Here is a 12,960-nt window from a genome sequence, read left to right as displayed (position 1 = left end):
TGGATAACAAAGATACTAATTCCCTGTGCCAAAGACATTAATTCCCTCTTAAGTAGTTTATGGAAATTACTTGTTTCATATAAAACTTTTCTTATGTAGCATTGTTGGGCTCAACTATACTGTTATTAATTTAAAATAATACCTAGTAATAATATCTTTAGTTTCCACAAGTATAAATTATATTTGATCATAAACCTTAATTTTTTATTACAATCTTAGCCAGAAGCACTAGTATTTGAATAGGATTTGAAACAGAAGACCTTTGTAATAATGTTTGTTCTTTTACTTACACCAGGTAGTTTTGGATGTTGGGTGTGGAACTGGAATTCTCTCTCTGTTTGCTGCTAAAGCTGGGGCGAAGAAAGTTCTTGGCGTTGATCAATCTGAAATACTTTACCAGGCAATGGATATCATAAGGTAGATGTGTTTTTAAGGCTTGGTTTAAAATCATTTTAAATTTGACAATTACCTAGTAAATTTTCTTGCTTTTACTCGCTGTATAATATGGCTCAAGACATTTGTCTTTTAGTAAAAATCTACTCTATCTTAATAAGATTTTAAATTGGATTGAGCTAGACATGTTTAAACTATGGTACTGAGAATTTTTTCACAGTTCTTTTTCCTTTTTATTGGTACCGGGGATCCAACTCACAGCTGCCTGCTTGCAAGGCAGGTGCTTATACCGCTGAGCTAAATCCCCAGCCCTCTTTTTCACAGTTCTTATTGGTGAGAATTATTCTGACATGATTTTCATGACCATAAATATGCTGATTCTAATATGGAATTAGATATCATACTTCCTGTGACATGTGGGTAATATTGACAGAACTCTTTACTTACTGAATATTTCTATCATTAATATTTTCTTTAACAGATAGCACTTAGACTAGAGACTAAAGGTTACACGTGATTTTTTTCGTGACTCCAGCTCTTGTACTTTTTTTTTTTTTTTTTTTTTGTCTTTTTCGTTTTTATTGGTACCAGGGATCGAACTCACGACTGCCTGCTTGCAAGGCAGGCACTTATGCCGCTGAGCTAAATCCCCAGCCCCTCTTGTACGTCTTTTATGTTTAATTTTGGAGTGGTTACAGGTAAGGCAGAGTGGATTTTGTTACTGCCCTGAAATTTGATATTTCCTCTTTAATCAATCATGGTTGATTCTATAATTAGTTTACGTCCTAATAAGAAGAGCCTTATTTGAAATACGGCTTATGCAACTACATTTCTTTAGCTCTGTGCTTTACCAACAGCACTTTACATCTGAAACTTAGCAATAATTTTCAGAATCATGAATAGGTGGTTTCTTACGATGGTTATTGCATTAAAACTTAGGTTCCAGTCTTAAAACTGGTTAATAGTGATCTGTCTGGATACTGCAAAATTGAGTAATGATTCTATAAAATGTTTTTAGAGTCCTATCCCATAATGTAGAAGGATAATTTGATTAAGAGCACAGAATGAGTCACAGTCCTGTATGAGGGTTGATTCCGAGGCCTCGCTGAACATTTAAACAGTGCTGTCAGCTTTTGGGGTAAATTATGTGTAACCTGTTGGAAACCGTTTCACAATCACATGAATGTAGCTAGAGTAAGACAACTTATAGTTAAGGCCTACGTATGAATCACTTTGGCCTGTTGCCTGGCACGTAGGAAATGTTTGACTGTAACTGTGGTTATTGTTATTATTTTAAAAAGTACCAACTTTTTGCTCCTATATAAATTGTGTTAATTTCTCAGATACTGGTTCATGGCTGTAATTTTATGTTAAAGTATTGATATAGTCTAGAATTGAAGTTGCCATTATATGTGCAGTACTCTGATTTAGTAAGGTATTTTTTCCCTGGTTTTTCTAATATATAGCCAAGTATATCATTGGCATGTTTAGGGATTCTGAGGAAACTCAATTGCTTATGCAGTTATTATTCACATATAAGAACCTCAATGTCAAAAAGATTATTTTCAAAAATTAACAAAAATATTGTTGATAATAAGATTACAGAAAGATTTTGTGTTAGAAGTTCTAATCTTATGAAAGGCCATGTTCATTTATATTTTTAAGCTTGTCATTTTTCTATGCAGTGGAACTGTATTTACTCTTTAAAGAAGAATTGAAAAAGATCGTGCTAACACTTGTTCTCTTACTTTGCCCACTTTATTTCATAGAAGCCTTGATTTGCTCCAGTAAATCTCTAGAAAAATGTTCATACAGTGGTTATATTCCAATCCATTATATATAAAGTTTGTTGCCAGATGTTATTATAGTAACAGATTTTTAAAAAAACATGTAAATTTTTTATGTACATATTCAATTTTCAGTTACTCAGTAAGGAGAATGTGTGTTGGACAGAAATTGTTGGCACAGAAAAAATTCATTATCAGTCCCTTTTTCTCTGTGTTTATCTAAAGACTTTATCATGATCAGTTACTTTTGATATAGTTTTATAGTTTGAGGACAGAAAAATTGGATTGGCGTGCTTATAGTATGTAAATGAGCTCTTTGCAGAAAGTTACTTAAAAAAATTGTATTTTATAATGTTTTTTCAAATTAATTGGTCCAACCAGTCTGTATGTCTTAAAATTTAGTACTTTATGATTTAATATCTGAATGAAAAAGCCTTGAACATATGTTAAAATGTCATTTTAGAGATAGTCACATGTTTCTATTAAGATTAAAGAATAATTTTTCATTCCACTTAATCCTAAGTCATTTTATTAGAGTTGGAAGACCTAGAATATATTTATGACTGGTACAGAACTGAAGGAGTTTGGGATTAATACTTCTTGTTTTTCAACTGAACAGCAGCTACCAGTAAATTTTAAATCAAAGAATGAATATCAGTTTGCATTTATTAGTATCAGTTCTGGTAAAGGAGTGTCTTGCAGGCTAGGATTGTAGTGCAGTTGTAGGACGTGTGCTTACTCCCCACATACAGTCTTCTTTCTGTACCAACAAGCAAAGGTGGAACCGTGTTGTTGAAAATGACTTAGCACTCAATCTTTAGGTCCTGTGACTTTATAATTAATTTAGTACTTTCCTATTGAATCTCATTTGCAGTAAGTTCAGTTATACTGTATTATGATCCTTACTGTAAAATGAAAGAACTGAGGCACAGAGATTACTAAGTGACTATTGGTAGGAGAGCCAGGGTTAGATCCCAGGCAGCTGGGCCCGCAGTTCTTGTAGCCAGCTTGCTCTGCCATCTTTCCATTTTTGACGCCCAAGATAGGCACTGGTTGCATTTAATAGTTGGCTTTACAGAGGACCTATAGTGAGTTTGAAAAGCAGGCCTTTTTGTTTGGGACAAGTCTGCGTTATTTCTTCAGCAATCTTTTGCTTTGATTTTTGGTGGTTTGTTTGTGGTACCGGGCATCAAACTCATGACCAGACGGTTGTACCTGAGTCTCAGCCTTGCTTTGCATTTTTTATATTGTATAAAGATAACTATTTTCTTTTCTTTTCTTTTTTTTTTTTTTTTTTTTTTTTTTTTTGAGATGGGGTCTCATTATGCAGTTCAGGCTGGCCTTGAGCTCACTTTGTAGCCCAGGCTGGTCTCGAACTCGCAACAATCCTCCCACCTCAGCCTCCCGAGTGCTGGGATTACAGGCATCAGCCACCACGCCCGGCAAAGATAGCTATTTTGATAATACATGCCTCTCTTCCTTGTTTTCCATGTGAAATGTTGAAGTGTACATGCTGGGGTGAAATCACTACAGTCTATGAATGGATTTTAAGAGAATACACAGGAAGGCACATATTGTCAAAAGTCCTTCAGTTTATACTGGGTCAGTATGCTGCCAGTTGAGGACGCTGGATGGTGTAATTGTCTTACCAAGCCGGTGCTAAAGTTTACTTTTTTCACATCCTAGTTACTATTTATTATCAAAGATGAGGAATTTTAAAAACTACAGTTTGTTATTTTAAATATGTCAATTTGTAATCTTCAGATTGTTCAAAATGATTATGAAATTGTTGTTAACCTTTTTATTTAAAAATGATCTAGCATTTCTAAGAAATGGGTTTAGAGTAGCAGAAGTTCAAGTTGGTAATTTTAAACTGATATTAAGGATTAAGATTAGGCTGGCTATTCTGATGTACAGCTATGAGTAAAATAGGATAGATTTTTCTAAGACGTTATAAGGGCAAATAAGCACCTAAAAATGATCTATGGTAAAGGATGGAAAAATAGTGTTTTATTCTTCCTATTGTGTTAGGCACTGTGCAGTGAAAAACTATTTCAAAGAACATAAACTTACATGTAGGGGTAGCAAAGCTGTTGAGTTGCCAGATGATTGTATTCACCCCCAGGAAGCAGAGGCAGCTTCTGGTCATAGTTTCTTCATTACTTTGGCTGCCTTTGGTTTGTTCTTGACTCAGCCATGGAATCGCTCATTATTCAGACTAAGGTATTAGTGTAGAAGAATTCTCATAAGAAGGCTGATCCATCACTCCGCCACAACGCAGTACTTTCAATCTCAGCATGCCATGAAAATGATAATCTTTTATCTTGCCTGTGTCTAGAATATTGTGAGCAAAGAATGATAAGAAAACTCTTTTAAGAGTGCTGGGATGTGGCTCAATAATAGAGAACTTGCCAGATATGCAAGAGGCCCTGGGTTTAATCCCCAGCCCCCCAAGGAAAAAAAGAGAGACAGATAGAAAACTTTTATCCTTAATTTTTTATCCCTAATACTTAGCAGAGTGTATAATTCCTTGGTACATATGTAGTGAACGATTGCAAGTAAAACTGAACTATCTTACGGTGATTTTTGAGATAGGGATAATATATAAAATTTGGAACAGGATCACAAAATACACCAGCAGATGTTCTTGAAATAATCATTGCTCGATGCTTTATCAGGAAACTAATTTCCTTCCCCAACAGGTTCCAAAGATCCCTTAATTGCTTCTCCATTCAGTGGTCTCGTTTGGGGGTCCATGACCACTAGTTAGTTCAGTGGATCCTTTGAAGAGCTACCTGCCACAACTCTATAAAAAGCTGTGTTCATGGCTAAGGCTTATTATAGCGAAGTATGCAAAGCGGAATGCTCGGGAAAAAGATATCCATAGACAAAAGAGGTCACGTGGAGGCTTCAGGTTATGCCCTCTACACCCCAACTTCAGGTCTCAGACACATGCAATCTCTTTGCCCAGGGAAATTGGCTTGAGTTTTTAAGAGGTCTTAATACTGAAAGAACTGGTTTGTAGGTGTTTATCTGCCACGTGACCAGCCAGGGTACAAGTCTTAAGTCTGACACCAAGTGTGTATCATGAGATTTATGTTTAATTTAAGCCTGCTATCAGTCTGTTTGATCTTGACTCTTCTAACAAATAAAACAACTGTTGTCTAGTAACTGTGAAATTCCATTCTCAGAGTTTAATCATGAATCATTGTCAGGACTAGGCAGGAACTGAATAGAACAGACCTGGGTGAATGTCTCACAGAACCAGACTAGAACCCTCCGATTTATGCTTGATTTTTTTTTTTTTTTCTTCCTTACCCAACATTCCTGTTAGGGAAGAGTCCTGTGGATTAATAAACCTTAATGTTTCTCAAATCTGTCCCCGTGCTGTCTTAGTCCTTTTTGCTCACTTTTATCAGCAGAGGGGACAGTCTTCTTCAAAGCTGGGTGGCATGAGATTTCTAAGGAGAGGGAGCCGTGGTCAGGGTGGAGCACTTCCACTGGTGTCCTGGGTCCTTCCTCACTCCCACTGCCTGCACCTTTGGCCTCCCGGGCTGTACTGGGAAAACCAGCCCACGCCTTGTAGATCCTGTAGTGTATACTCTCAGATTCTGTTTTTCAGGCCTGCCAGTGTGATTTCATTGGCTTTTTGTTTTTGTTTTCTCTCCTGGTAAATTGCCAGAAGTTTTCTTTCTTCAACATCCACTTCCAAAATCTTAGTGAATTTACTAATTTATTGCATTTTATATTTTACTGTCATTTTAATGTACTTGGGCAGTAGAAGGAAAATAAATATGTGGACCTCGATAACATACAGAACTGGAAGCAAAGCAGTGTCACACGCTGTGTAATTTTTAATCTATTAGGCTACTCCTTTCTTGCCCTTTATGTGCTTTTTAGAAAAGCATCCATGTGTTGCTCTTGATGAACTTTAAGATCATTTTCTCACAATACGATTAACAGTTGTTCATTACCTAAATTCTCACATGCTCTGTACTGTTTGTGTACTTCCCTGTTTCTTTCTTTTTTTTTTTTGTCTTTTTCGTTTTTATAGGTACCAGGGATCAAACTCACGACTGCCTGCTTGCAAGGCAGGCGCTTATGCCGCTGAGCTAAATCCCCAGCCCCACTTCCCTGTTTCTTTCAAACACTGACCACATGTTTTACCTAAATCACTTTGAACAGAAGTGGATTATGAATTTGATTGTGTTTCCTATTCCAAGATTTCCAAAATGACTTCTTATTGTCTTTAAGTAAAATCTAGACTCATTATCATTGTTTCTAAAAACCCAACTTATTGTCCCTCTAGGCATATTACATAATTCATAATTCTTTAAATCTGCTGCTTCTCTCTTACAGACACACACACATACACACCCTAGTTGTGTGCATATATACGTCCTCTTCTGCTCCCTGGTCCATGTGTGTATCTGTAGTGCTGTCATCTTCTGGCTAAAGTGAGGATCACTTACTTTAGGCTTTGCATGTAGCTCCTGTAGTAGTCTATGCTGCTTACTTTTCCTTCTCCCTGAAGAAACATTCCTAAGTGCTTGGACTATTTTCTTTGTATGCCCATTGATATTAGTCGTGATGACATCTCTGTGTCATAAGTAAAAGTTAAATTGCTGCTTCTAAGGTTGAAAATAATAGAAAAGTGGTGTTTGTTTTAGCAAAATTTCCACACAGAAAAAATTGATAATGGAATAGCTTGTTTCAGTTGTTCTAGTTAAGTGAATTAAAGTACGCTTTCTATTACAATGTCATGTTTCTACAGAGCAGTGCTGTGCTCCTTTTCAGGAGATGTTTCCAAAGATCAGATTCATTGAGAATGCTTTTATTCTACAACAAGATTGAGTAACCACCTGAGAATATTAAATAAAATCTATACTGCTTTTATGGATGGAAAATCAGGTAGTGATAAAGATTAACAGTCTCATGAAAGAGGTGATCTGTGTGGACAGTATCTGTATTGAGCAATTTTTACCCAAATACTGGGAGTTAGAGGGCTTTGTCTTTTTTCTTGTGTGTTTGCTGCATTCAAACTCTTTCCTGTTATATTCATATTGGAACAAGGAATTACTGATGCAGATAGGATTATGACTTGTAGTAGACAATAAACAGCCTGAGCAGATGGCCTTTTACAGAACACTGGTCTTGTTTCGCCATAACCATTCTGAATATATTTCCAGGCAGTGGGAACATTTTGCTCTTATAGAGGTGTTCCTTTTCTTTCTCTTTGAAAGGTATAATTGTTAAAACCTTCATGCAGTAAATACCAAGCAACTATAAGTACATGAAAAGGAATTTTATTAAATGCTGCTTAGATCTGTCTTTTAAAAATTTTAAAGTTCAAAAACATTTCAAAGCAAGATAATTGAGTGATAGTGGTTAATCCAGTGTGTAGTTATCTTCAAAGTAGTTAGTACAAGACATAGGCGTGAGATACTGCATAAACAATATTAGCACAAATCTTGTCAATGAAGTAAGAGAAACTGGTAGTATAACTATCTTAATTATCTTGTATAGAAATACATTTTTTCCTTTTCCTTTCCTTTTCTCTTTTTCCCCAACCCACTTGTTCTTTCCTTTTGAACAGTTTCTTCCCCTTTCGCAATTTCTGTGGTAAATTTTGGATCTTACTACTCTTTCAGTTTCTCACATCAGAGAAACAATACAGTGTTCATACATGTGAGTCTGATTTATTTCACTTATGAGGGTGGTCTCAAGTTGTATCCGTTTACCTGTAAAAGTCTCAGGTTTATACATTGCCTAAAATGATCACATCTTTGTTATTCGTTCCTTGTTTTCTTTGTTTTTGTATGAAATATTATGTAGTTTAAAAACATACAGAAACATAAATGAGCATTAATATAAATCAGTATGCATAAATAACACGTGAAATTAAACAGTTGTGTCTTAATTGGTTTTTGGTTGATGGATACACTACCCAACACCCATGACTCTAAGGAGGAAATATTTTGACTCACAGTTGATACAGAGATTTTGCTCCATGGTTAGCTTGTTCAGGTCAGGACAATATGACAGAGGAGAAAGAGTTTGTGGCGTGGCAGGCAAGAAGCAGGAAGAGATCAAAGGAGGCAGAGAGAGGAAAACCCTTCCAGGCCATGTCCCGATGAGCACCCTCCTCTGGCTAGGCTTGAGCTCCCAAATTACAATTAGCTATAAAATAATCCACTGCTGAGTATCATGCCCTGATGATCCAGTCACCTCCCCAAAACCCCACCTGTGAGCACGGAAACATCCAGAAATAAACCGTAACAATGTAGTAACCGTCATCCAGGGCAAAAGAGAAAACATTCCCACCCCTTCACATCTGCCCGCATCCTCTGCTCCTCCTGTCACGTGGACTGCTGAGAACACTTCTGCTGGGAGTATGTCACACATGTGCCCTGTGCTGCACATGTCTGTAGGGTGTATACTTAACCGGTAAAATTGCAGTCTCTGAGGGGTACACATCCTCACATTTCCCAGATATTGCCAGGCTGTTATCCAAAGTTGTTGGACCACTCTATACTTAGGCCAGTAATACATTTAAAGTTCTGGGTGTACTTCCAACCTTTTAAAGGTGGCCGCATAGCAGCAACAGGTTTCAATTTTAATTTTTGTTCAAATTTAATTTTTGTTTAAATTGTGATTCTGTGATTGCTGATGAGCCTGTAGACCTGTTCATGTGATTGTTGGCTATTTGGAATTTTTTTTTTTGTCAAATATTTGTTTATGTTTTCTTGCTTATGTTTCTCTTGAGCTGTGTCTTTTATTTGTAGAAAAATAAATACATATGAATGATCTTGGCTGTTCATAGATTTTATGTGATGCAAGAGTCTTGTCTTGTTCTTGCTTGTCTTTTTATCTTCTTTATACTTTCTTTTGATGAACTAAATTCTCAGTTCTCATTTAGGAACATTCGTATTTATGGTTGCCATTATTTGTAAGTGAAATAAATTTTATTTGCTATTCTTGAAGTCATGGAGGTATAGTCTCTTGTAAATGCTTTTTAATTGTGCCTTTTATATTTAGGATAATAATCTACTGGGCATTGAATTTTATTTATGATACGAAGTAGTGGTCCAGTTTGTTCTCATTCAGGTATTCATTAATTCATCCCCCAGCCCACCTTCTGTTTAGATGACCAATTTGTCCTATGCAGTTTATTACAAAGCCCATTCTTTCCTTCATACTTGCAGGTCATCATTATCAAGAACAAACTGTCAATATATGGGGTCAGTAACTTTGATACCAGCACCCTCCTTAGAGAGTAGAACTAAAAGAGCCACAGATGACTTATTTATGAACATAGTATAAGAATCCTAATCAAACTACTGTATTAGAAAACTGGGCTGGCCGTGTAGCTCAGTGGTAGATGGTTCAGCACACAGGAGGCAATGAGTCCCATCCCTGGCACTCAAAGGAGAAAGCAAGCTAGCTGGCTACCTGGGCAGTGCAGTGATCCAGTTTCCCACAGGAATGCAAAGTTGATTAAGTATAGGAAAATAAGGTTAAACATAGGAAAAAAAATTACTGAGAATTATCTCAATATTTGTAGAAAAAATGATAAAATTCACTACCCATTCTGTACCCATCTGTGTGATTAAAACTCTTAGCTAGCTAGTCTTGGTTATGCACACTTGTACTCTAGCACTGTAGGAGCCTGAGGCAGGAAGGTCTGGATTGTAAGTTCAAGCCTAGCCTGGGAAACTTAGACCTTGGTTCAAAATTAAAATAAGAACAGGACTTCAAATATAGCTTTTTGTAAAGACTCCAAGTTAAAATCTCTAGTGACAAAATAAACAAACAAAACAAAACTAGAGTAGAAAGTAATGTTCTGATGTGACATGGAATAGCATCAAAAATGGAATTCAGTTACTGTCCTGGTGATGTGCTAAAAGCATCCTCTCTGAGTTTAGGAGCAAGACAGGATATCAGTCATCACCTCTTGCATTCAGCACTGTAATACAGAGATCCTAGCCAATGCAGCAGGGTGGTAAAAAGGGAAGTATAGTTAATTGGAAATGAGAAAACAAAAGCATTAAGATCCTAAGTACATAAATAAAAATAACATAAATATTTATCTTTATGTAAGCCAAGAAATGAGGGGCAGGAAATACAAGAAGACAACCATAAAAACTTCAGAAATTGGAAATTAAAATACGTCAGAGTTTATTGTTAATATTTGTAACTTCCTCCCGGACCATGCAAGGATATTAAGCCACTTTAAATGGAAAATTCACCTGGGAGATTAATGTTCCCCAGAAAATAATTCTCCATGATCAGCTGTTTTAATTTTTTCCTCCCAGTGTACTTTCTGACCTTGGTCAATATCTTCTTGCTATATATTTTCAGACATTAATCATTTTTATTGTTTTCTGAAATCATTTAGCCAAACAATAAGCCATTTATAATCTCTGATGGCCTCTACAGAGCTGGTCAATAATTCCTTTGTAGAAGCCAGGTCTAAGTGTTCCTCTTCACATAGTTTTTCTGAAACCATCTAAACCAGTCCTGTATAAGAGCTGATTATGGTTTTGTCTTCCTAGCTGCCCTTGACCCCCCTTTTTGTTTTTTCCTGAAAAGCAGCTTGTGAAATTACAGTTACCAAACAAAGCAGGGCTTGGGAGAAACTAACCTGGAGATGAGAAAGTGTATTCTCTCCCGCCTCGTGGCCTGTAGAGGAGACTGGAGTGGCACAGGGGAAGTGCCTGTTCCTTAGCCTGGAGGACTCATCTGGGCATCAAGTCATTGCCAAAGCTCCCCCCGAATGCTCCTGAGAATGTGTGTACTTCCCAAAAGGAGCAACAATTGGGCATTTCAAAGAAATACAGATAAATAAATCATGTGATGGAATCAAATGTCTGGAAATAAACTCATGTATATTTGATTGACAAAGATACCAAAATAATGCCATTGGTTAGTGATAGTCTTTCTAACAGTCTTTTCAAAGCTGCATTGGTAAGTACTGACACGGGAGAAAATTAAAGGTGTATAATATGATCATCAATAAAAAAATGGCTTGGTTACTAGGAAAGTGCAATTTATAACTACAATGAGATCTTTAACAATCAGTTAAAAATTTTAAAAGATAATGTTGACAAAGATGTGAAGCAACAAGAATACACATTGCTGTTGGGATGGTACAGTTGTATATGTAAGTGATTTGTAAAACAGATTGTCAGTTTCTTGAAAGTTGGATATATGCTACCATTTGACAGAGCGATTCTACTTGTACTGAAATAGTTACAGAGCTTTCATTATACTTGAAAGCTAGAAACAATGCAGAATTTTATGCATGGGAGAGTGAGTGTGGGGCTTACCGTGCAGTAGAATATCCCTCAGTGATTACAAGGAGCAAAGAAGTGCTAATGTCCACACAACATGCACGGACCTGTAAATACCTTGCTGATTGGATGAAACCAGACACAAAATGGTACCTTCACTGTAATTCTGCCCCACAACACCCTATAAAATACAAAGTTATTAGTAGTGAATGAAAATCACTACTAATATTGTAGCTGAAGGCATTTTCTAAGAAAGGGCACCTGAGTCTTTCAACAGAACTGGAAATGCTCTGTGTCCTGAGGATGGTAGTGGTCACCCTATATTAATGTTTTTCAGAATTCAACAAAATATATTCTTAAAACAAATACATATATGTAAATAATACCTTGATGAAGTGAGACTATCTCCTTTGATACCAAAAAATCCTTTATCTTCGAAATGTACCTTTTCTGAGGCTTGAGGACTTAAAATTTCGTGATTAAATATACCTTCAATTTACAGCTTGATTTTTTTTTTTTTTTTTTTTTTTTTTTGTCTTTTTCCTTTTCATCGGTACCAGGGATCAAACACATGACTGCCTGCTTGCAAGACAGGCGCTTATGCCGCTGAGCTAAATCCCCAGCCCCCTTACAGCTTGATTTTAACCTTCTGAAGTTATTTATATGTGCTAATCTTACGGTCAAGCATAAAAATATCTAATGAACACCACTGGGCAAGTTAAATTGTGGTTGGAGTAAGAATTTGGGTTTTATGGAACATGCAGTATTTTTGCTATTCATGATATCATTATTATGTAGTGCTTGCAGCATACGCACAGTTCTTAAAAATATTTGATCCCCAATAGCCTGTGAAGTAAGTAGGACAAGTGTTAAGTCTCTCACATGCAAACACACTGCCCCATGAGATGAGAGCTTGGCGAGAGTCAGAGAGTTAAGTACTGAGAGTCAGCTAGTCAAAGTACTAGAAGATCTGGCTTGGAAGTCAAAGGTTTCTTTCACCACTATGACTTCCCTTTATTTTATTTTTAGTTTAGCTTTGTAATAATTTTATTAAGCCCAATGTAGCTAAACTGTTCTCATTTCAACCTAAAGTCTGTTTTTAAAACGTCCAACAAAATATTTTACATTGCCTCTTTGTATTGTCTTTGAAAAACCTGTGAATTGAATTAAGTTTGATTTCACCATATTCGCACATGCTTATAACCTACTTTACTTATGGTGTTAAATGGCACTTTCATTGTTGGTGTTCTGTCTTCATCCCCCTCACACACATCTTTTTATTTTTTAAAAACACAGTTTATTGGCATGTATTTTTTGTAAAACTGATTTCTTTCCAACAGGAAGTTTTCAGTTGGTTTAGCATACTGCCATATCAACTGGAAACATCTTCAGCATTCATGGGAGAACCAAAAGATTGTTACAGTATGCACAGGATAAACTTTGAACCCCTTTTTGTTCCACAAAACAATGTGAACAGTTGACAAAAA

The 12,960-nt window shown here is 36.2% G+C and overlaps 2 protein-coding genes across 4 annotated transcripts in view; one reads left to right on the top strand and one right to left on the bottom strand.

Moving 5' to 3' along the window:
* The window catches only part of LOC134477736 (endogenous retrovirus group K member 24 Gag polyprotein-like), a 266,810-nt gene that overhangs the window by 83,661 nt on the left and 170,189 nt on the right, over nt 1-12,960 (bottom strand). The gene's annotated exons all lie outside the window — the stretch shown is intronic.
* Prmt3 (protein arginine methyltransferase 3) overlaps nt 1-12,960 on the top strand; it is a 102,564-nt gene that overhangs the window by 20,038 nt on the left and 69,566 nt on the right. For all 3 annotated transcript variants that reach the window (XM_003462595.5, XM_063256796.1, XM_023561868.2), the window contains one exon: nt 296-417. In XM_003462595.5, coding sequence (XP_003462643.1) covers nt 296-417 — 122 coding nt within the window. The remainder of the gene's footprint in view (nt 1-295; nt 418-12,960) is intronic.

Source organism: Cavia porcellus, unplaced genomic scaffold (assembly GCF_034190915.1).
Source record: "Cavia porcellus strain 051 isolate PalLab524CR breed Dunkin Hartley unplaced genomic scaffold, mCavPor4.1 scaffold_9, whole genome shotgun sequence".
In the NCBI taxonomy this organism is placed as follows: Eukaryota; Metazoa; Chordata; class Mammalia; order Rodentia; family Caviidae; genus Cavia; species Cavia porcellus.
This window is presented reverse-complemented; position numbering and strand designations above follow the sequence as displayed.